Source organism: Orcinus orca, chromosome 5 (assembly GCF_937001465.1).
Source record: "Orcinus orca chromosome 5, mOrcOrc1.1, whole genome shotgun sequence".
Taxonomy (NCBI): Eukaryota; Metazoa; Chordata; class Mammalia; order Artiodactyla; family Delphinidae; genus Orcinus; species Orcinus orca.
The window spans coordinates 48,886,098-48,908,211 of record NC_064563.1 but is presented as its reverse complement, the minus strand read 5'-3'; the positions used below and the strand labels follow the sequence as shown (position 1 = coordinate 48,908,211).

Genomic DNA, 22,114 nt, shown 5'->3' with positions numbered 1-22,114 from the left:
TAAATTATTAAGCTGCTTTTTTAATGATAAAGTACACATTATGTCCATATGCAATGTATAGGCCTACCTGAATTTTGAGAACTGATTATGAGTTATACTACACTAGAACACATGTTGAAGTGTGAACAAAATTATAGTCAGTTTTTTAAATATACTTTATTTTTAGAGCTTATGTACTTTTTAATGTAATAAAATTTTAATGTATTTTATGTAATGTGCAGTTTTGTTTTTTATACAAAGAACCCATATATGTACATATACATATATATATATGTATATATATTGACCTAATACATACCCAGTGATCATAACTGAAACAAATGTGAATAATCATTTAATGCTTTTGTACTTTAGAATTAGAAAAACTAGTTTTATAAGCAATATCATTGTGTCTTTAGTGAAATAAAAGATATCTAAGTTCATTTACTTTTTTTTTTTTTTTTTGCGGTATGCGGGCCTCTCGCTGTTGTGGCCTCTCCCGTTGTGGAGCACAGGCTCCGGACGTGCAGGCTCAGTGGCCATGGCTCACGGGCCTAGCTGCTTCACGGCATGTGGGGTCTTCCCAGACCGGGGCATGAACCCGTGTCCCCTGCATCGGCAGGCAGACTCTCAACCACTGCTCCACCAGGGAAGCCCTAAGTTCATTTACTTTTTAATCATTATATTTATAATATAAATTCTTTGGACTTAAAGGTTGAGGTGATTAGAGGCTTCTTTCAGTACTGTTTATTGAAATATACTCTGCTAATTTTCAGGATACACAGGTCACTGATATTGACTATATGGAAGACAAGAAAGACTTTACTTATGATCAAGTTGCATTTAATGGCCTCCCTGAATTTGTTCAAGATTTGCATGACCATGGGCAGAAATATGTCATCATCTTGGTAATAACTGATTATATATATTAATTTTTACTATTTACACGTTTGTAAATTAATTGATTTTCTATAGTTTCTTTTCTCAATTATTAGGACCCTGCAATTTCCATAGAGAAACATGCCAATGGAGCAGCATATGAAACCTATGAAAGGGGAACTGCACAAAATGTGTGGGTAAATGAGTCAGATGGGACTACAGCAATTATTGGAGAGGTAAAGCATGATATTCATTAAGTTTGTGTTGCTCAGATTTTCTGTTGTGCAACATCAAAGTGTTTCTGAGTGTGTGTGTGTGTGTGTGTGGTTTTATTTCCTTTCAAATCTGGATTTGATATTTAACTGCATAGAGAAATTTTAGAGGAAATATTTCAATTATCTCTAAAACAGTTTTTGTAGAAAGATAATTTTCAGTGACATAAACAAAACTAATGGTAAAAAATATGATAAATTATTTGGATTATTGTAAAATTCTGATCATTTGATGTAGAATAATTGTATGTATAAACTGAGTACTTAAATGCTGGGTAATAAGATTTATAGTGTACATCTTCACAATGAAATCATAAGATAGCTATGATTAAAATTATTACTTTACATGTGGAAAAAAGTGAATTTGAGAGAGGTAAGGTAACTTTCCTCATGTCAGAGAATTAATAAGGAGCAGTGTCAGGAAACAGCCTAGCTCCAAAAGGCATAATTTTTAACCAGGACAAATATTCTTTTGGAGACAACTTTATAAGACATATCAAAAACTCATATCAGATAAAATAAACTTTAAAATAAAGAATGTTACAAGAGACAAGGAAGGACACTACATAATGATCAAGGGATCAATCCAAGAAGAAGATACAACAATTATAAATATATATGCACCCAACATAGGAGCACCTCAATACATAAGGCAACTGCTAACAGCTATAAAACAGGAAATCGACAGTAACACAATAATAGTGGGGGACTTTAACACCTCACTTACACTAATGGACAGATCATCCAAAATGAAAATAAACAAGGAAACAGAAGCTTTAAATGACACAATAGACCAGATAGATTTAATTGATATTTATAGGACATTCCATCACAAAGCAGCAGATTACACTTTCTTCTCAAGGGCACATGGAACATTCTCCAGGATAGATCACATCTTGGGTCACAAATCAAGCCTAAGTAAATTTAAGAAAATTGAAATCAAACCAAGGATCTTTTCTGACCACAACGCTGATTTCCCTGAAATCAATTACAGGGAAAAAAACGTAAAAAACACAAACACATGGAGGCTAAACAGTACGTTACTAAATAAGCAAGAGATTACTGGAGAAATCAAAAAATACCTAGAGACAAATGACAGTGAAAACACGATGATCCAAAACCCATGAGATGCAGCAAAAGCAGTTCTAAGAGGGAAGTTTATAGCTATACAAGCCTACCTCAAGAAACAAGAAAAATCTCAAATAAACAATCTAAGCTTACACAAAAGGAACTAGAGAAAAAAGAACGAACAAAACCCAAAGTTAGCAGAAGGAAAGAAATCATAAAGATCAGAACAAAAATAAATGAAAGAGAAACTAAGAAAACAATAGCAAAGATCAATAAAACGAAAAGCTGGTTCTTTGAGAAGAAAAACAAAATTGATAAACCATTAGCCAGAATCATCAAGAAAAAGAGGGAGGGGACTCAAATCAATATAATTAAAAATGAAAAAGGTGAAGTAACAACAGACACCACAGAAATACAAAGCATCCTAAGAGAACACTACAAGCAACTCTATGCCAACAAAATGGACAACCAGGAAGAAATGGACAAGTTCTTAGAAAGGTATAACCTTCTAAGACTGAACCAGGAAGAAATAAAAAATGTGAACAGACCAATCACAAGTAATGAAATTGAAACTGTGATTAAAAATCTTCCAACAAACAAAAGTCCAGGACTAGATGGCTTCACAGGTGAATTCTATCAAACATTTAGAGAAGAGCTAACACCCATCTTTCTCAAACTCTTCCAAAAAATTATGGAGGAAGGAACTCTTCCAAACTCATTCTGTGAGGTTACCATCACCCTGATACCAAAACCAGACAAAGATACTAGAAAAAAAGAAAATTACAGACCAATATCACTGATGAATATAGATACAAAAATCCTCAACAGAATACTAGCAAACTGAATCCAACAACACATTAAAAGGATCATACACCATGATCAAGTGGGATTTATCCTAGGGATGCAAGGATTCTTCAATATATGCAAATCAATCAATGTGATACACCACATTAACAAATTGAAGAATAAAAACCATATGATCATCTCAATAGATGCAGAAGAAGCTTTTGACAGAACTCAACACCAATTTATGACAAAAACTCTCCAGAAAGTGGTCATAGAGGGAACCTACCACAACATAATAAAGGCAATATATGACAAACCCACAGCAAATATTATTCTCAATGGTGAAAAACTGAAAGCATTTCCTCTAAGATCAGGAACAAGACAAGGTTGCCCACTCTCACCACTATTATTCAACATGGTTTTGGAAGTCCTACCACGGCAACAGAGAAGAAAAAGAAATAAAAGGAATAAAAATTGGAAAAGAAGTAAAACTGTCACTGTTTGCAGATGACATGATATTATACATAAAGAATCCTAAAATTGCCACCAGAAAACTACTAGAGCTGATCAATGAATTTGGTAAAGTTGCAGGATACAAAATTATTGCACAGAAATTTCTTGCATTCCTCTACACTATTCATGCAAAATCTGAAAGAGAAATTAAGGAAACACTCCCATTTACCATTGCAACAAAAGGAAAATAATACCTAGGAATAAAGCTACCTAGGGAGACAAAAGACCTGTATGCAGAAAACTATAAGACACTGATGAAAGAAATTAAAGATGATACAAACAGATGGAGAGATATACCATGTTCTTGGATTGGAAGAATCAATATTTTGAAAATAACTATACTACCCAAAACAATCTACAGATTCAATACAATCCCTATCAAATTACCAATGGCATGTTTTACAGAACTAGAACAAAAAATCTTAAAATGTGTGTGGAGACACAAAAGACCCCGAATAGCCAGAGCGGTCTTGAGGGAAAAAAATGGAGCTGGAGGAATCAGACTCCGTGAATTCAGACTACACTGCAAAACTACAGTAATCAAGACAATATGGTACTGGCACAAAAACAGAAACATAGATCAATGGAACAAGATAGGAAGCCCAGAGATAAACCCACACACCTATGGTCAACTAATCTATGACAAGGAGGCAAGGATATACAATGGAGAAAAGACAGTCTCTTCAATATCAATAAGTGGTGCTGGGAAAACTGGACAGCTACATAAAAGACAGCTACAGTAAAATAATGAAATTAGAACAGTCCCTGACACCATATACAAAAATAAACTCAAAATGGATTTGAGACCTAAATGTAAGACCAGACACTATAAAACTCTTAGAGGAAAACGTAGGAAGAACACTCTTTGACATAAATCACAGCAAGATCTTTTTTGACCCACCTCCTAGAGTAATGGAAATAAAAACAAAAATATACAAATTGGACCTAAGGAAACTAAACTTAAAAGTTTTGCACAGCAAAGGAAACCATAAACAAGATGAAAAGACAACCCTCAGAATGGGAGAAAATATTTGCAAATGAATCAACAGACAGAGGATTAATCTCCAAAATATATAAACAGCTCATGCAGCTCAATATTAAAAAAACAAACAACCCAATCCAAAAATGGGCAGAAGACCTAAATGGACTTTTCTCCAAAGAAGACATACAGATGGCCAAGAAGCACATGAAAACCTGCTCAACATCACTAATTATTAGAGAAATGCAAATCAAAACTACAATGAGGTATCACCTCACACCAGTTAGAATGGGCATCATCAGAAAATCCACAAACAACAAATGCTGGAGAGGATGTGGAGAAAATGGAACCCTCTTGCACTGTTGGTGGGAATGTAAATTGATACAGCCACTATGGAGAACAGTATGGAGGTTCCTTAAAAAACTAAAAATAGAATTACCATATGACTCAGCAATCCCACTACTGGGCATATACCCAGAGAAAACCATGATTCAAAAAGACACATGCACCCCAATGTTCATTGCAGCACTATTTACAATAGCCAGGTCATGGAAGCAACCTAAATGCTCATCAACAGATGAATGGATAAAGAAGATGTGGTACCTATATACAATGGAATATTACTCAGCCATAAAAAGGAACAAAATTGAGTCATTTGTTGAGATGTGGTTGGATCTACAGACTGTCAGACAGAGTGAAGTAAGTCAGAAAGAGAAAAACAAATATTGTATATTAACGCATGTATGTGGAACCTAGAAAAATGATGCAGATGAACTGGTTTGCAGGGCAGAAGTTGAGACACAGATGTAGAGAACAAACGTATGGATGCCAAGGGGGGAAAGCCGCAGGAGTGTGGGGATGGTGGTGTGCTGAATTGGGCGCTTGGGATTGACATGTATACACTGATGTGTATAAAATTGACGACTAATAAGAACCTGCTGTATAAAAAAATAAATAAAATAAAACTAAAAAAAGAACTAAACTTTCTTTGGTTTATTTGTATGGAAATATGTTAATATAAATGTTTCAGATATTACATGAAATTCCTAAAAATCTTATATGTTCTGGTATAATGTTATAAATCATAATTCTAGTTATTACCTTAAAATGTATATCTCAGAAATAACTAAATTTCCTTGTCAATTGCATTATTATGAACTTTCTTCAAATTTTTAACTGTGGTCATTTTTAAGTCTTTTGTCATTTAGAGATAGTTCTGGGTGTACTCTGTTGCTTTTGCAAAAGTGTTCCTATGAAAGGGTTTCATCTTCAAGGAATTCATGGATAAGACTCTGACAAGTACAGGTTTCTGGTAACTGACTATACTGCTGAACTGAATGAATAAGCATTTTCAGAACTCTAATGGAAAACTGATGAATTCATAAAAGTGCGAACAAAAGATCAAGATAAAAAAATTAATTACATGGGACTGAGTGAACTGATGAGGATGATTATAATTTTTGTGACTTTCTGCTTGAATAATAAAACAAAGGAACAAAAAAAAACCCGTGATTCTGGATACATTGACTTGATAATTCCACTTCTGTTATTTAATCAAAGGAAATAAAACAGGAGAAAAATATCAATTTATAAAAACATTTTATTATTTACAATAATAATAATATTATTATTATATTATTTACAATAATTATTTACAATAATAAAGAATATCCTGACCATCACATTCATCAAAGTTAAAATTACTACTGAAAGTTTTCTTCAAATAATTATGAGCTCCATCAGGAAACAAAACACAATATTCCTCCCCATAATGCCCATTAATATCTCACAGAATACATTTTGTTATGACCTGTTCTATTGAATATGGACAGATCAGATAGCCAATATGCATAATTTGGATATAAAACAATATTATTTATCCCAATATATCTGAAATTGAATTCCTCTTGTTGAATGTCATTATTTTAAATAGTAAGTAAAATAATTTGAAGAAGCATAAATCATAAAGAGGTAACATAGTACATGTAGTGTTTAATAGCGTGGAATCAGATATGAGATTGCCTAGATTTGAATTCCTTCTGTACCACTTAGTAGCGGTGTGACCTTGAAAAACATCTCTGTTCATCACTTCTCCCATCTGTAAAATGGGTTTAATTATACTACTTACCTCAGCTGTAAAGTGATGATAAAATTAGTACCTATCTCCTAAAGTTCTAATGAAGATTTAATGAATTAATAACTAAAAGCACTTGAAACAGTCCCCAGCACACAATAAAAGTTATATTCACACTTGTTAACTAAAAATAAATACACAAGGAATACTTTTGCTTGAATTTCTTGGAAACAAATGTCTTTGGAAATTAACTAATGTAATTTCTTTTATCAGACAATGAATATATTATACAGTTTTTGTTTATTTGTTTTTTAACTTAACCCACTAGATGCTAAAAACTAAATTAGTGAAGTCAAAATAGCAGCTGCATCCCATATTCTTATATTTTTCCCAACTTAAATGCTTCATGTTCTCGCTCTCTCTTTATTTTAACTATCAATACTTTCCCTTAAATGAACTTTAAAGTAGACCTGAGATTATTGTAAATATAGATGGTGCATGGATCACATATACATAAAGAAGTACAATGTCATAACTTCAATAATTTTTTACTCTTCTTCACTCAATTTGATTTTTCATTAATTTTTGAATTTTCATTTATTTATGTTTCCTTTTATTTATGTATATATGTGAATGATCTATTCTTCCAGGTATGGCCAGGATTAACAGTATACCCTGATTTCACTAATCCAAACTGCATAGAATGGTGGGCAAATGAATGCAGTATTTTCCATCAACAAGTGAATTATGATGGACTTTGGATTGTAAGTGGTTACTTTAGACTTGTGATTTTGGACAATGAGCACAGAATTATTTTTCCATAAAAATGATTATTAAGTTGACAAAAATATTTTATAACATATTGAACATAAAAATAATGTTCTTATATTTTTCTAGAATGTATAAATATCATACCTGTCATGTTCATGGGTCAGAAAAAGAATACAAACCAAAAACTGTAAATTGAGATTTTTCTTATCCAGTAATATACTTTATAGGATAAAGTTCATTTCTGTCACTAAGGTGTTGTACCTTTATGACTAATAATTTATGTTGAAAAGAGTTAACAAAATTTGGAGATTAGCCTATAGTAGTGCAACTTCAAAAACTTTTACTAAAGTCTGCAGTAGTCAAGCAATTGCAGCAACATGAACTTAAATAAGCTCTCAGCCTTTAGAAACTTTCTTTTTAGTAAGTTATTAAGTGGAACAAATCAAAATTGGCAATAGGTTAAGTGTTTTATCTCAAGGTAAACAACAACAACAAACAAATAATATCCTAGATTACTGGTAAAGTTATTAAAGGAAAACACTATTTTTTTTTTTTTTTTTTTTTTTTTGCGGTATGCGGGCCTCTCACTGTTGTGGCCTCTCCCGTTCTGGAGCACAGGCTCCAGACGCACAGGCTCAGCAGCCATGGCTCATGGGCCCAGCTGCTCCGTGGCATGTGGGATCTTCCCGGACCAGGACACGAACCCGTGTCCCTTGCATCGTCAGGCGGACTCTCAACCACTGCACCACCAGGGAAGCCCAACACACTAATTGTTAAAAGTTTCTTTGGATGAAGTTTTATATCTGTAGCTATTGATGCCTGCTGATAGGTTTATAATTTAGGGCTTCCTTACAGTTAAGGAAACTGTAACAATATTTGGGGAATGAAACTACTTGGTGATCCCAGAGTTCTATATTTCAGAAAAAAATATGTAATAATCTTGAGCACAGAGAGAACATGAGGGATGTTTTTCAAAGGTATTACAACTGTACGGAATTTTGGAAGGAGAGATAATGGATATCTGGGAATAGTTAAATTTTTTGATTGTTTAGATCACAGTATCTCTACTTTCCTAAAGTTCTCATTATTAATTCAATCATTATTTAAATTATTTATTTATTTATTCAATCAATTACAAGTGTTTATTTTGCATCATCATGAAAACGTGGAGTTGAGTAGAAGGTTAGCATAGCCGTCAGAATTCCTATGAAGGTAATAGAATGAAGATGGAGAGGCTTTGTTATTTGACACAAAATCAGTGAGATTGCAGTGATGATACCTAGCTGCTGGTAGAAATAACAAAAAAAATTGCAATCTGCTCTTGCGTTTTGTTTTTAATTCTAGCTCCAATTTCAATTATATTATTTAATTTAAATTAAAAGTACATTCTTTCCTTTATTTTTCTTTCATTTCTTTCTTTCTTTTTCTTGTATAGGAAAAATTTGAATCCATTAGAGCAGAGTTACAAGTATAAATTACATTTAGGGATAGTGACAAAGAATCTGATTATGCTACATATAGAGAATATACTTCATTTCCTACATCCACTGAAGACTGAAATACACGATTCATCTCCAAAGAGAGGGAGGGATGGGAAGAGGAGCATCTGAGAAAAACAGAGTAGTTATGATACTAATACAGAAGCATTTTGACTAATGCTTATGATAACCAGTATGATCTCAAAGCTCACTAAATATCACTGAATTAATATATGCTATGTATAAGCAGTGAATATTCTGCTTCTAGCTCTTACCTGAATAATTGCCAAACCCTACTGCTAGGTTGTTTCTCAAATTCTTTTTCTTTCTTCAGATTATTTTTTCTGACAGAATGAATATATAGTAAAGCAGCGTTATTTAACTGATGAAATTTTATTTTCATGCTAAATTTTTAGTTTTATAATTTTCTAGATTTTTAATTTAGATTCAATGCTAATGCTTTTAATTTTAAGTTTAAATATTACAATAATTTTGGGAAATGATATGAGCTTAATTGTAATTGAAAAAATAGATTTTTGCTTATAAACACACATTATGGTTGAATTCTCTTTTTTTGTATCATTCTTAAGATAATCTCCTAATATTTGAAAAATAAGAGCCTACTTTATTTGGTATAATTAAGACTAATGCTGTGATTTCAAAATAAGAACACTAGTATTTTTAAAATTCAAAGAATATTTTCATTTTTCTGAAAAAGTAAGCATATTTTTGTGATCATGTTGTTACTATGATTTTATTCTTTAAAATCTAACAAGCAGAATTCTTCCATAAAGAAGTCGAATAATTTAACATATAGTTTTGGGAAACTTAAAATTCATTGAGACGATATATCCAAACACATTCATATATCCAAATAACTGGGGGCTTAATTGGATATATTATCTGTACATTTTAAAGGATTCTTAGAAAAAAATCAGTTATTTAAAAATTTCTTTGAAAATAGGGTTATTTTTATTTAGATTTAGTTTAAAAGTGAAGTTATGAAATGCCACCAGATTTTTATACAGTTTTCAATAGATTTTAAAGAAATATTCCTAAAAATGGTATTGACAATTCCTAGAAATGGTCATTACTAGACTTGAGATGATTTTAATGATACTGTAGGAGTACTTATTACTATCAATCCACTGAGTCCTTTGTCTCATGACTTACAATGCTTGAATCTACTGGCTGTAATATTGACAATACTAATCAAATTCACTTTCACATGACATTAAATAAACATAACATCACTTAAATCCTTGAATAGGTTAGAGAAAAATATTTTCAGAATTTTGAAAGAAGCAAAAATACAAAATACATTAAAAGAGATACAAATAAATTCTATTAAATTATGAGTAGTAAGTTTAACCTATTAATAATATAATCTTGTCAAATAGACATTTTAATAAAAAATAATCAAATATTAAACGCTTTATTTGTTTTAAATGTGGTTAAAATCATGTAAAAGTGATTAAATTTTATTTTAAGTTATTTTATTATATTACATTTATTAAATTCTTTTATTTATTCTTAAATTACATAAAATAAAGCCTATTTTGAGTGAGTGCTATAAGAGCTTGTGAATTTTATTTCAAGTTTGCAAATACTTAGTTCAAATAAAATAACATTAATTTTAGAGTTAAATGTTTTGCCCTTGCACTTCCTTGGTGAATATTATATACAAGAGGTAATAAAATGGTTTAGAAAAAGACTCTTAAAACTTAAGATAATGCAACTCAGTTCCATTTATGAGTTTCAGTAGTTGAAGCTGTTTTTGAATTTAATTCAGTTGGTACATTCATGAAGAAAAAATACTTAGGTTCATCTAAAATTATTGGCTGTAAAACTGTAGTATCTCTTTGTATTAATTTTACTGAACATAGGACAACAAAATTGAATATATCAGGTCATTTTAGTAAAATAACCCCAATATATACTTTAGAATAACTACATAATTGTCCTTTGTGGCTATTAAGAAAACAAAAATCTGTTTCACAATGAGAAATTTATTCTTTTCTCCCTTGAGCAGCCTTCATTTCTCACATTAATTCCATCTGGGCATCATTTTGATGGGAGAAGGGAAGAGTGATAAAGAGAATATACTTCTGAGGAAAACAAAATTAACAAGGGACTTGAATGAGTGTGATGCCTTTGTGAGAGCAGAGAGAACGTATTATAGAGATGTGGGAAATAAGGCTCAAAAATTCTTTGATGCCATTAACAGAGTTGGAGAAAGACATACACATTTCTTGAGCATGTGTAGTATAATATATGATTTTATATGAATAATCTTTTTTAGTCCAAAGATTTTTACTTAACTGGTTATGGACTAGAACTAGTAAACAGCAAGACAATACGGGGGCCTCAGTTTACAAGGCAAGAAAATCCATAAACACAATACCCCACAACTCTGACTCCAAGAGATGTTTAGGTCACTGGTTCTCATAATGTGGCCCAGGAGTGCTAGGATTCCCTGAGAGTCTTCAAGGATTCAATAAGCTCATAACCATTTTCATTAGAATACTAAAATGCTCTTTGACTTTTTTCACTTTCATTCTCTCATGAAAGTGTAGGAGCTGTGTGCTAGGCAAAAAGTGTTGTGCCTAGCTGCTAGCAAGGCACATCATAGAAAATAGATAAATGCCAGCTGAAATTAATAAACTATGTTGAATAAATGAATGTGCTGGAAATATGTACAATGATAGGCTCACAGTGAGAAGACTGATACAACTATTTAGAAAAGACAGTTGCTTAATACTTTTAATGTAATGTAATATAATTAATGCTTTATATCTATAATTAAAACTAGGTAAATCACATACATTTTGGTTGTAAAAATCCTTTAATCCCACCTAAGATACCCTCTGTTATCTGGTATATACATTTATGAAAAAACAAATAATATTACTTTTCTCACTATAATGACTTGTTCATGCTGGAAGTATTTTGGAATCAAGTAGTGAGAACAGTTAAGCAAGTTTGTTTGTAGGTTGGTAGCTTATATATGTCTTCTAAGATAAAATATTTACAAACAAGTAGAGAGTTTCTGCTTATATGATTTAGAATTACTTAAAGTCTTCTGTTCTTTATCTTATATCCATTCAGGACATGAATGAAGTTTCCAGCTTTATTCATGGTTCAAAGAAAGGATGCAGTGACAACAAACTGAATTACCCAGCTTTTACCCCTGGTAAATTTCATTTAACTATCTCCTTACCATTAATTGAGAACAATTATCTTTATTTACTGCTAAATTGTAGCATATATTTTTAAATCACAAACTTTGATATAATTTTGAGACCCTGAAATAACTGTGGTATTTATGTCTAAGAGAAGGAGCATGTTTTTAAATTTTGGTGTAGATATTGATTTGTCTTTACCTCTGATGAACTGCCCATGATTAAATGATTAATGAAAAGAAACAAAATTTGTTTGAAATCATAATTTAAGTGATCAAAATTTTTCCTTGAGCACTTTGCTTTAAGTCTCTGCAGTTATTAGATGTACCTGATGTGAATAGTTACATCTCACTTATTCCAAAAAGCATGTTTTCATCATTAAAATCGGTAAAAAAAATTTCACCAAAGAAAAAGAAGTGCTCTGAGGGGAGTAGATTATTATAAGGACATCTGAATAAAGATAACAATAATTATCACAGTACAATATAAGCCTGCAAATTAAAGCACAATAAAAACTGAAAAACAGAGATTTAAATGATTTGTTATTGTGTTAACAGGTCTACATGTGTGGAATTATGTTATATTTAAATAAATTATAAAGCTTTCAAATGGGTCTATAGTTATATGATTTATAATAAATATATATATATTTATATATACATATTAAAGTCTATTTTCTCCATGTATTTATTTATTACTGAAGTTAGGAAACAGGGTATTCATAATTGTAAGTGCAAATGTAATTGTTAATCAGTAAGAGTAAAGGGTGAAGACCCAACTGGAACTTAGCATAAGTTGTGTCTTTCATTACTTTTTAACTAAATATGGTATTACATAGCACATCACGTAAGGATTATAAAGTTTAAAATGGCAAAATATTCCTTAAGAAATTATTTCTTATATTTTTTTCTAAGATATTCTTGACAAAATCCTGTATTCCAAAACAATTTGCATGGATGCTGTGCAACACTGGGGGAAACAGTATGATGTTCACAGCCTCTATGGATACAGTATGGCTATAGCCACAGAGAAGTAAGTGCAATTTCACTCAGAAAGCCCTTTAATATTTATTGTCTAGAAACATATTTGGTAATTTACATATAGTGGAAAATAACAAGAGTAGGAAAGCAACAAATTATATTTTCATGGTGAAAAATTAAGGCATTAAAAGCATCGCCTCTTTTACTAACCTTCATAAATTTGAAACTTAGTTATCAAGAGCTACATGATATATGAATAAAACTGATTCTTTTTTAATTCATAAATTGAAATTTTCCTTCCAAATTTTGATTCAGTTTGGTATCTCTGAATATGTGCTCTAAGCATGAAATCCACAATTGGCCTGAGAGAATGATGCTTCTAAAACAAGTCTTTATTTTTAAAAAACAAGAGTTTCAGGCTTCTGCACATGGGACCCTAAGCTGAGGTGTCAACACAGTTGTTTCATAGGAGGAACTCTGGTCTGAAGGGCCAGGTGTGAGGCCTCAGCATTGAGCCCCCTGTGAACAACTGAAACTAGGCTTAAGCACAAAGGAAAAGAAAAAGTTCTTGAGACCAGGAAATCCAAGATCAAGGTGCCTGCTGATCCAGTGTCTGAACTTGGTTCACACAGTTATGGAGGCTGGCAAGTCCAAAATCTCTAGGATGGCTCAGCAAGTTGAAGACCAGGGTCTTGGTGCTCCAGCCTGGTGTCAGGCTTGAGCCTCTGAGGTGAGAGAGCTGAGCTCAGGACACAGGACCACCAGAGACCTCCCAGCCCCACATAATATCAAATGGTGAGAGCTCTCCCAGAGATCTCCATCTCAAAACGAAGACCAAGCTCCACCCAATGGCCAGCAAGTTTCAGTGCTAGACAGCCCATGCCAAACAACTAGCAAGACAGGAACACAACCCCAGCCATTAGCAGAGAGGCTGCCTAAAATCATAATAAGGTCACAGACACCCCAAAACACACAACTGGACGTGGTACTGCCCACCAGAAAGACAAGTACCAGCCTAACCCAGCAGAACACAGGCACTAGTGCCCTCCAGCAGGAAGCATACACAACCCAATGAACCAAACTTAGCTACTGGAAGCAGACACCAAAAAAAATGGGAACTATGAACCTGCAGCCTACGAAAAGGAGACTGCAAGCATAGTAAGTTAAGCAAATTGAGAAGACAGAGAAACACACAGCAGATGAAGGAGCAAGGCAAAAACCCACCAGACCAAACAAATGAAGAGGAAATAGGCAGTCTACCTGAAAAAGAATTAAGAGTAATCATAGTAAAGATGATCCAAAATCCTGGAAATAGAATGGAGAAAGAAGAAAAAAAGTTTAACAAGGACCTAGAAGAACAGAAGAGCAAACAAACAATGATGAACAACACAATAAATGAAATTAAAAATTCTCTGGAAGGAATGAAGAGCAGAATAATTGAGGAAGAAGAACGGATAAGTGACCTGGAAGATAAAATAGTAGAAATAACTACCTCAGAAAAGTATAAAGAAAAAAGAATGAAAATAATTGAAGACAGTCTCAGAGACCTCTGGGACAACATTAAACACACCAACATTCGAATTATAGGGGTTCCAGAAGAAGAAGAGCAAAAGGGACTGAGAAAATATATGAAGAGATTATAGTTGAAAACTTCCCTAATATGGGAAAGGAAATAGTCAATCAAGTGCAGGAAGCACAGAGAGTCCCATACAGTATATATCCAAGGAGAAATACATCAAGACACATAATAATCAAACTATCAAAAATTAAATAGAAAAGAAAAAATGCTAAAAGCAGCAAGGGAAAAACAACAAATAACATACAAAGGAATCCCCATAAGGTTAACAGCTGATCTTTCAGCAGAAACTATGAAAGCCAGAAGGGAGTGGCAGGACATATTTAAAGTGATGAAAAGGAAAAACCTACAACCAAGGTTACTCTACCCAGCAAGGATCGCATTCAGATTCGACAGAAATTAAAACCTTTACAGGGAAGCAAAACTTAAGAGAATTCAGTACCACTAAACCAGCTTTACAAAAAATGCTAAAAGCACTTCTCTAGACAGGAAACACAGAGAAGGAAAATACTTACAATAACAAAACCAAAACAATTGAGAAAATGGTAATAGCAACATATGTATAAATAACTACCATAAAAGTAAATGGATTAAATGTTCCACCCAAAAGATATAGACCAGCTGAATGGATACAAAAAACAAGACCTGTATATATGCTTTCTACAAGGACACTGTTCAGACACATAAAGACTGAAAGTGAGGAGATGGAAAAAGATATACCATGCAAAAGGAAATCAAAAGAAATCTGGAGTAGCAATTCTCATATCAGACAAAATAGATGTAAAAATAAAGACTATTACAAGGGGCAGAGAAGGTCACAACATAATAGTCAAGGGATCTATCCAAGTAGAAGATATAACAATTGTAAATATTTATGCCCCCAACATAGGAGCACCTTTATACATAAGGCAAATACTAACAGCCATGAAAAGGGAAATCGACAGTAACACAATCATAATTGGGGACTTTAAAACTCCATTTTCATCAATGGACAGATCATCCAAAATGAAAATAAATAAGGAAACACAAGCTTTAAATGATACATTAAACATCATGGACTTAATTGATATTTATAGGACATTCCATCCAAAAAACAACAGAATACACTTTCCTCTCAAGTACTCATGGAACATTCTCCAGGATAGATCATATCCTGGATCACAGATCAAGCCTTGGTCAATTTAAGAAAATTGAAATCATATTAAGTATCTTTTCCGACCACAGTGCTACAAGACTAGATATCAGTTAGACAACAAAAACTGTAAAAACAACAAAACAAAACAAAACAAAAAACCACATGGAAGTGAAACAATACGCTACTAAATATCCAAAAGATCACTGAAGAAATCAAAGACGAAATCAAAAAATACCGAGAAACACATGACAATGAAAACACGATGATCCAAAACCTATGGGATGTAGCAAAAGTGTTCTAACAGGGAAATTTATAGCAAGAGAAATCTACCTCAAAAAAGAAGAAATATCTCAAATAAACAATCTAACCTTACACCTAAAGCAATTAGGGAAAGAAGAACAACAACAAAAAAAACCTACAAAGTTGGAAGAAGGAAAGAAATCATAAAGATTAGATCAGAAATAAATGAAAAAGAAATAAGGAAAGATAGCAAAGATCAACAGAACTAAAAGGTGGTTCTTTGAGAAGATAAACAAAATTGATAAACCATTAGCCAGAGTCATCAAGAAAAGGAAAAAACTCAAATCAATAGAATTAGAAATGAAAAAGGAGAAGTAACACTGACACGGCAGAAATATGAAGGATCATGAGAGATTACTACAAGAAACTATATGCCAATAAACTGGACAACCTGGAAGAAATGGACAAATTCTTAGAAAAGCACAACCTTCGAAGATTGAACCAGGAAGAAATAAAAAATATAAAGAGACGAATCACAAGCACTGAAATTGAGACTGTGATTAAAAATCTTCCAACAAACAAAAGCCCAGAACAAGATGGCTTCACAGGCAAATTCCATAAAAACTATAGAGAAGAGCTAACACCTATCCTTCACAAACTCTTCCAAAATATAGCAGAGGGAGGAACACTCCCAAACTCATTCTATTAGGCCACCATCACCCTGAAACCAAAAGTAGACAAAGATGTCACGGAGAAAGAAAACTACAGACCAACATCACTGATGAACATAGATGCAAAAATCCTCAAAAAATACTGGCAAACAGAATCCAAGAACACATTAAAAGGATCATACACCATGATCAAGTGGGGATTATCCCAGGAAAGCAAGGATTCTTCAATATACGCAAATTAATCAATGTGATAAATTGAAAGAGAAAAAACCATATGATCATCTCAATAGATGCAGAAAAACTTTTGACAAAATTCAAAACCCACTTATGATAAAAACCCTCCAGAAAGTAGGCATAGAGGGAACCTACCTCAACATAATAAAGGCCATATATGACAAACCCACAGCCAACATCGTTCTCAGTGGTGAAAAATTGAAACCATTGCCTCTAAGATCAGGAACAAGGCAAGGTTTTCCACTCTCACCACTATTATTCAACACAGTTTTGGAAGTTTTACCTACAGCAAACAGAGAAGAAAAAGAAATAAAAGGAATCCAAATCGGAAAAGAAGAAGTAAAGCTGTCACTGTTTGCAGAACACATGATATTATACATAGAGAATGCTAAGGATGCTGCCAGAAAACTAATACAGCTAATCAATGAATTCAGTAAAGTAGCAGGATACAAAATTAATGCACAAAAATCTCTTGCATTTCTATACATTAATGATGAAAAATCTTAAAGAGAAATTAAGAAAACACTCCCATTTACCATTGCAAAAAAAAGAATAAAATATCTAGGAATAAACCTACCTAGGGAGACAAAAGACCTGTACGCAGAAAACTATAGGACACTGATGAAAGATACTAAAGATGATACAAACAGATGGAGAGATATACCATGTTCTTGGGTTGGAAGAATCAATATTGTGAAAATGACTATACTACCCAAGGCAATCTATGGATTCACTACAATTCTTATCAAACTACCAATGGCATTTTTCACAGAACTACAACAAAAAAATTCACAATTTGTATGGAAAAACAAAAGACCCTGAAGAGCCAAAGAAATCTTGAGAAAGAAAAAGGAAGCTGGAGGAATCAGGCTCCCGGACTTCAGACTATATTACAAAGGTACAGTAATCAAGAGAGTATGGTACTGGCACAAAAACAGAAATATAAGTCAATGGAACAGGATGGAAAGCCCAGAGATAAACCCACGCACATTTGGTTACCTTATTTTTGATAAAGGAGGCAAGAATATATGTTGGAGAAAAGACAGCCTCTTCAATAAGTGGTGCTGGGAAAACTGGAGACCTACAGGTAAAAGAATGAAATTAGAACACTCCCTAACACCATATACAAAAGTAAACTCAAAATAGATTAAAGACCTAAATGTAAGGTCAGACACTATAAAACTCTTAGAGGAAAACATAGGCAGAAGACTCTGTGACGTAAATCATAGCGAGATCCTTTTTGACCCACCTGGAGAAATGGAAATATAAACAAGTGGGACCTAATGAAACTTAAAACTTTTGCACAGCAAAGGAAACCATAAACAAGACCAAAAGACAACACTCAGAATGGGAGAAAATATTTGCAAATGAAGCAACTGACAAAGGATTAATCTCCAAAATATACAAGCAGCTCATGCAACTCAATATTAAGCAAACCACCCAATCCAAAAATGGGCAGAAGACCTAAATAGACATTTCTCCCAAAAAAGATACACAGATTGCCAACAAACACATAAAGGATGCTCAACATCACTAATCATTAGAGAAATGCAAATCAAAACTACAATGAGGTATCACCTTACACCAGTCAGAATGTCCATCATCAAAAAATCTACAAACAATAAATGCTGGAAAGCGTGTGGAGAAAAGGGAACCCTCTCACACTGTTGGTGGGAATGTAAATTTATACAGTCACTATGGAGAACAGCATGGAGGTTCCTTAAAAAACTAGAAATAGAACTACCATACGACCCAGCAATCCCTCTACTCTGCATATATCCTGAGAAAATGAGAATTCAAAAAGAGTCATGTACCATAATGTTCATTGCAGCTCTATGTACAATAGCCAGGACATGGAAGCAACCTGAGTGTCCATCGACAGATGAATGGATAAATAAGATGTGGCACATATATACAATGGAATATTACTCAGCCATAAAAAGAAATGAACTTGAGTTATTTGTTATAATTAACATCATTGAACCACAAAAATGTGTATTGTGTTCAAGTTCAGATTACTATATGTTGTATTGTAAAAATATTTTGTAGTGTAAAGAGATTTCAATGGGTTTAAATCATACATTTCAAAAACAAATATTGAGTGGATACAAAAAAGCACATGTTTAATTTGGTAAAGAATATTATTCAAAGTTTAAGTCTTTTCTAGATTTGTTTTCTCTGTGTTTGATCAGAATGCATTTAACTAAGTAAATATAACTAAATACAAAATTAATATAAAATATTGATAAAATAGTTGCAAATATTATGGCTTGGCTCTAGGAGCTGTAATACATGCATTGAAATTAAGATTTTAGAATTTATAAAATCAATATTATTTTAAAGTAAATGTTATTTATTAATTTGATTTTGTTTTAGAGCTCTACAAAAAGTTTTTCCTAATAAAAGAAGCTTTATTCTCTCCCGGTCAACTTTTGCTGGATCTGGAAGCTATGCTGCTCATTGGTTAGGAGACAATACTGCTTCTTGGGAACAAATGGAATGGTCTATTACAGGAATGCTGGAGTTTGGTTTGTTTGGAATACCTTTGGTAAGTGTTGTTATACCATGTTATTTATAAACACTGTAATTACAATTAATTTTGTTGTATTATCATCAATGATTTTCAGTAAAATGATTAAAGGTATGTGACAGAAAATTTAAGTCTTTATTCCTAGGGAATTTATGAGGAAAATAAGATTGTGGATGATGTCTATAACACTCAAGCCATTAGAATAGAAAAACAGAATGAAGAAAATTCAATCAAATCAAATTAATTCATGAAACAAATGTCAGTATAAACAAAGTATAGAAAAGCTTATATAATAAATATAAAGCATCAGAGAAAATGGTAGAGAAAAATCCAAATTTGGGATTGTAATAAAAGTAAATATCAAAAGTCTAGATATATTTAAAATACTAGACTGTCAGTTTAGGTTAAAAAAATAAAGCTCTTTCCTCTATTTAAAAGATAAAAAATAATGACAGAAAATTTTCAAATTTTTAAAGCAGAGAAAACTTATATATGCAATTCTAAACATAAGAAATTTGGTAAGTCTCTATATCAAGCAAAAACAAGAACTATGTAATGTTCATATTCAACACTAAAGAGTGTCATTACATAACAAAATAAATGTAAAACATTTAGAAAATTATAGTTGTTCATTTATTCTTTCATATTCATTGAACCAAATGAAAACCAAAAGCAAACCAACAAAAAAAAGCTAACACACACACACACACATAACATCTTGAATTTGGAAAGTAAAAAAACACATTACCAAATGATTCACCAAAATAAACTGAATGAAAATGAGAGGAAAACCTTAAAACTGAAAGCTAACAATTGTACTTCATATCAGAACTATGGGATACCAGCTAAATTGGTATTTAGAAGAAAAATTTTGACCTTAAATGTTTAGATTATAAACAAAGAGTTGAATATTAATTAATGAAGGGCATGAATTAAGAAAATGGAAAAAGAAAAGCAGAATAAACCTAAAGATGTAGGTAATGAAAATAAGAGAAGAAATGGATGCAATGAAAGCAATGTCTCTAGAGAAAAGTTAACAAAGTACAAAGGTGACTCTGAAAGTTTGAATAAAATAGACCAATACATGGCAAGTTTTGTGCAAAAAAAGGAGAAAAAAATAAGCAATGTTAAGATGTATTTCATCTTATACTATACAATATAGCAACTAATTAATATACAATAACCAGGAGTAAATATTCAAACTAAATGTAGGACTTTTTAAGAGAAATTGTAATAACTTAGTAAATTAAAGATATACCGTTTTCATGGAAAAGAAGTCTCAATATACTAGAAATATGCATTCTCCCCAAACTATTATCCAAATTCAGTGATATTCCAATTTAAGCTATACAGGGAATTTGAAGAATATAAAAGATTATTCTAAACTTCATATGGAAGACAATACAATTTAAAGAAGTAGAAAAGAGCACAAGTATTTGCCTTACCAGATAAAATAATAACACAATGATACTTAACTGTGAATATTCAAATAGATTAATACTGCAAAATAGGACATGGGCCCATACATTAATGGAAATTTGTTTAATGGTAGCACTATCCTGTAGATCAGTGAGGAAAGTATCAACCATTCATATGGACAATTGATTATCCATTTAAAAAATAAAGTAAAATGGCTTTCTGTCTCACCTCATACCCAATCGATGTATGAAAATTAAACTTTAAACATCTTAGAAGAAAATATAAGTGGATAACTTTATGACATTAGGTTAAGAGAAGAATTTCATAAACAGAACACAGAAGGCACAAATAATAAAGATACATTAATTTGGTTACAACAAAATGAAAACTTCTGTTCATCAAAAATCTGTTTTAAAAAGTTAGAAATAAAGCGTTTCTACTACTGGAAAATTATATTTTCAATTCGTATAACCAACAAATGATTAGTATTTAATTTGAAGAACCTACTATAAATCTGTAGAAGGTAAAAGCAGTAGAAAAATTAGCAAAGTATATACACAAGCAATTCTATAGAGTGAGAAATCCATATGGATTCAATAAAAATATGAAAAAAATTCTCAACTTTCCTAGTAATCAGAGAAATGCAAGTAAAAACTTTGGTAAGATACATTTAATATATATAGGTGATAAAAATTAAAAGTCTGAAAATATCAGAAATTGGCAAGAAAATGGAGCAATGGCAGCTTTTATGTACTGTGACTGTGCTTATAAATGGTAACAACCAGTTTTGATTAAACAATGTACATTTCCAATAAATCAGGAAAATAATCCTATATATATATATATATATATATATTACAGAATAAGACTACATTTTACATATTCACAAAGAAATCTATATAGACACTTCATAGAAGCATGTTTTATAGTGATGGGATCCCATACAATAGAGAACTACAGCCATATTAACATAATTGAATCTCACAAAAGTAACACTGAGAAAAAAGTGAAATACAGTGTAATGCATACAACATGCCATCTATACAAAGTTAATAAGCAATGCAAAACAATGTTATATATTGTTTATAGATACATATATACTATTTAGAAAAATAAAGAAATGCTTGTAAACAGTAAATATTGATAGTAAGTTAAGGATAATAGTTGTTTTTTTTGTTTTTTTTGTTTTTTTTCCCCCTCTGGAGGGTCCTTGAATGATAAGGAATGCAATTATATATGAGCATACATCTGGCAATTTTTTTATACTATTTTACTCCTACAGTAATATATTATAAATAGGAAAAGTCAAATCATAGGTGGTGAGTTTTCGATTAAGAAGCAACACATT

At 32.0% G+C, this 22,114-nt stretch overlaps 1 protein-coding gene across 1 annotated transcript in view; it reads left to right on the top strand.

Moving 5' to 3' along the window:
* The window catches only part of SI (sucrase-isomaltase), a 100,398-nt gene that overhangs the window by 20,208 nt on the left and 58,076 nt on the right, over nucleotides 1–22,114 (top strand). Inside the window, exons 11-16 of the mRNA XM_004283436.3 lie at nucleotides 756–887; nucleotides 975–1,094; nucleotides 7,201–7,314; nucleotides 11,908–11,992; nucleotides 12,896–13,013; nucleotides 19,194–19,365. Of these exons, the coding sequence (XP_004283484.1) occupies nucleotides 756–887; nucleotides 975–1,094; nucleotides 7,201–7,314; nucleotides 11,908–11,992; nucleotides 12,896–13,013; nucleotides 19,194–19,365 (741 nt within the window). The remainder of the gene's footprint in view (nucleotides 1–755; nucleotides 888–974; nucleotides 1,095–7,200; nucleotides 7,315–11,907; nucleotides 11,993–12,895; nucleotides 13,014–19,193; nucleotides 19,366–22,114) is intronic.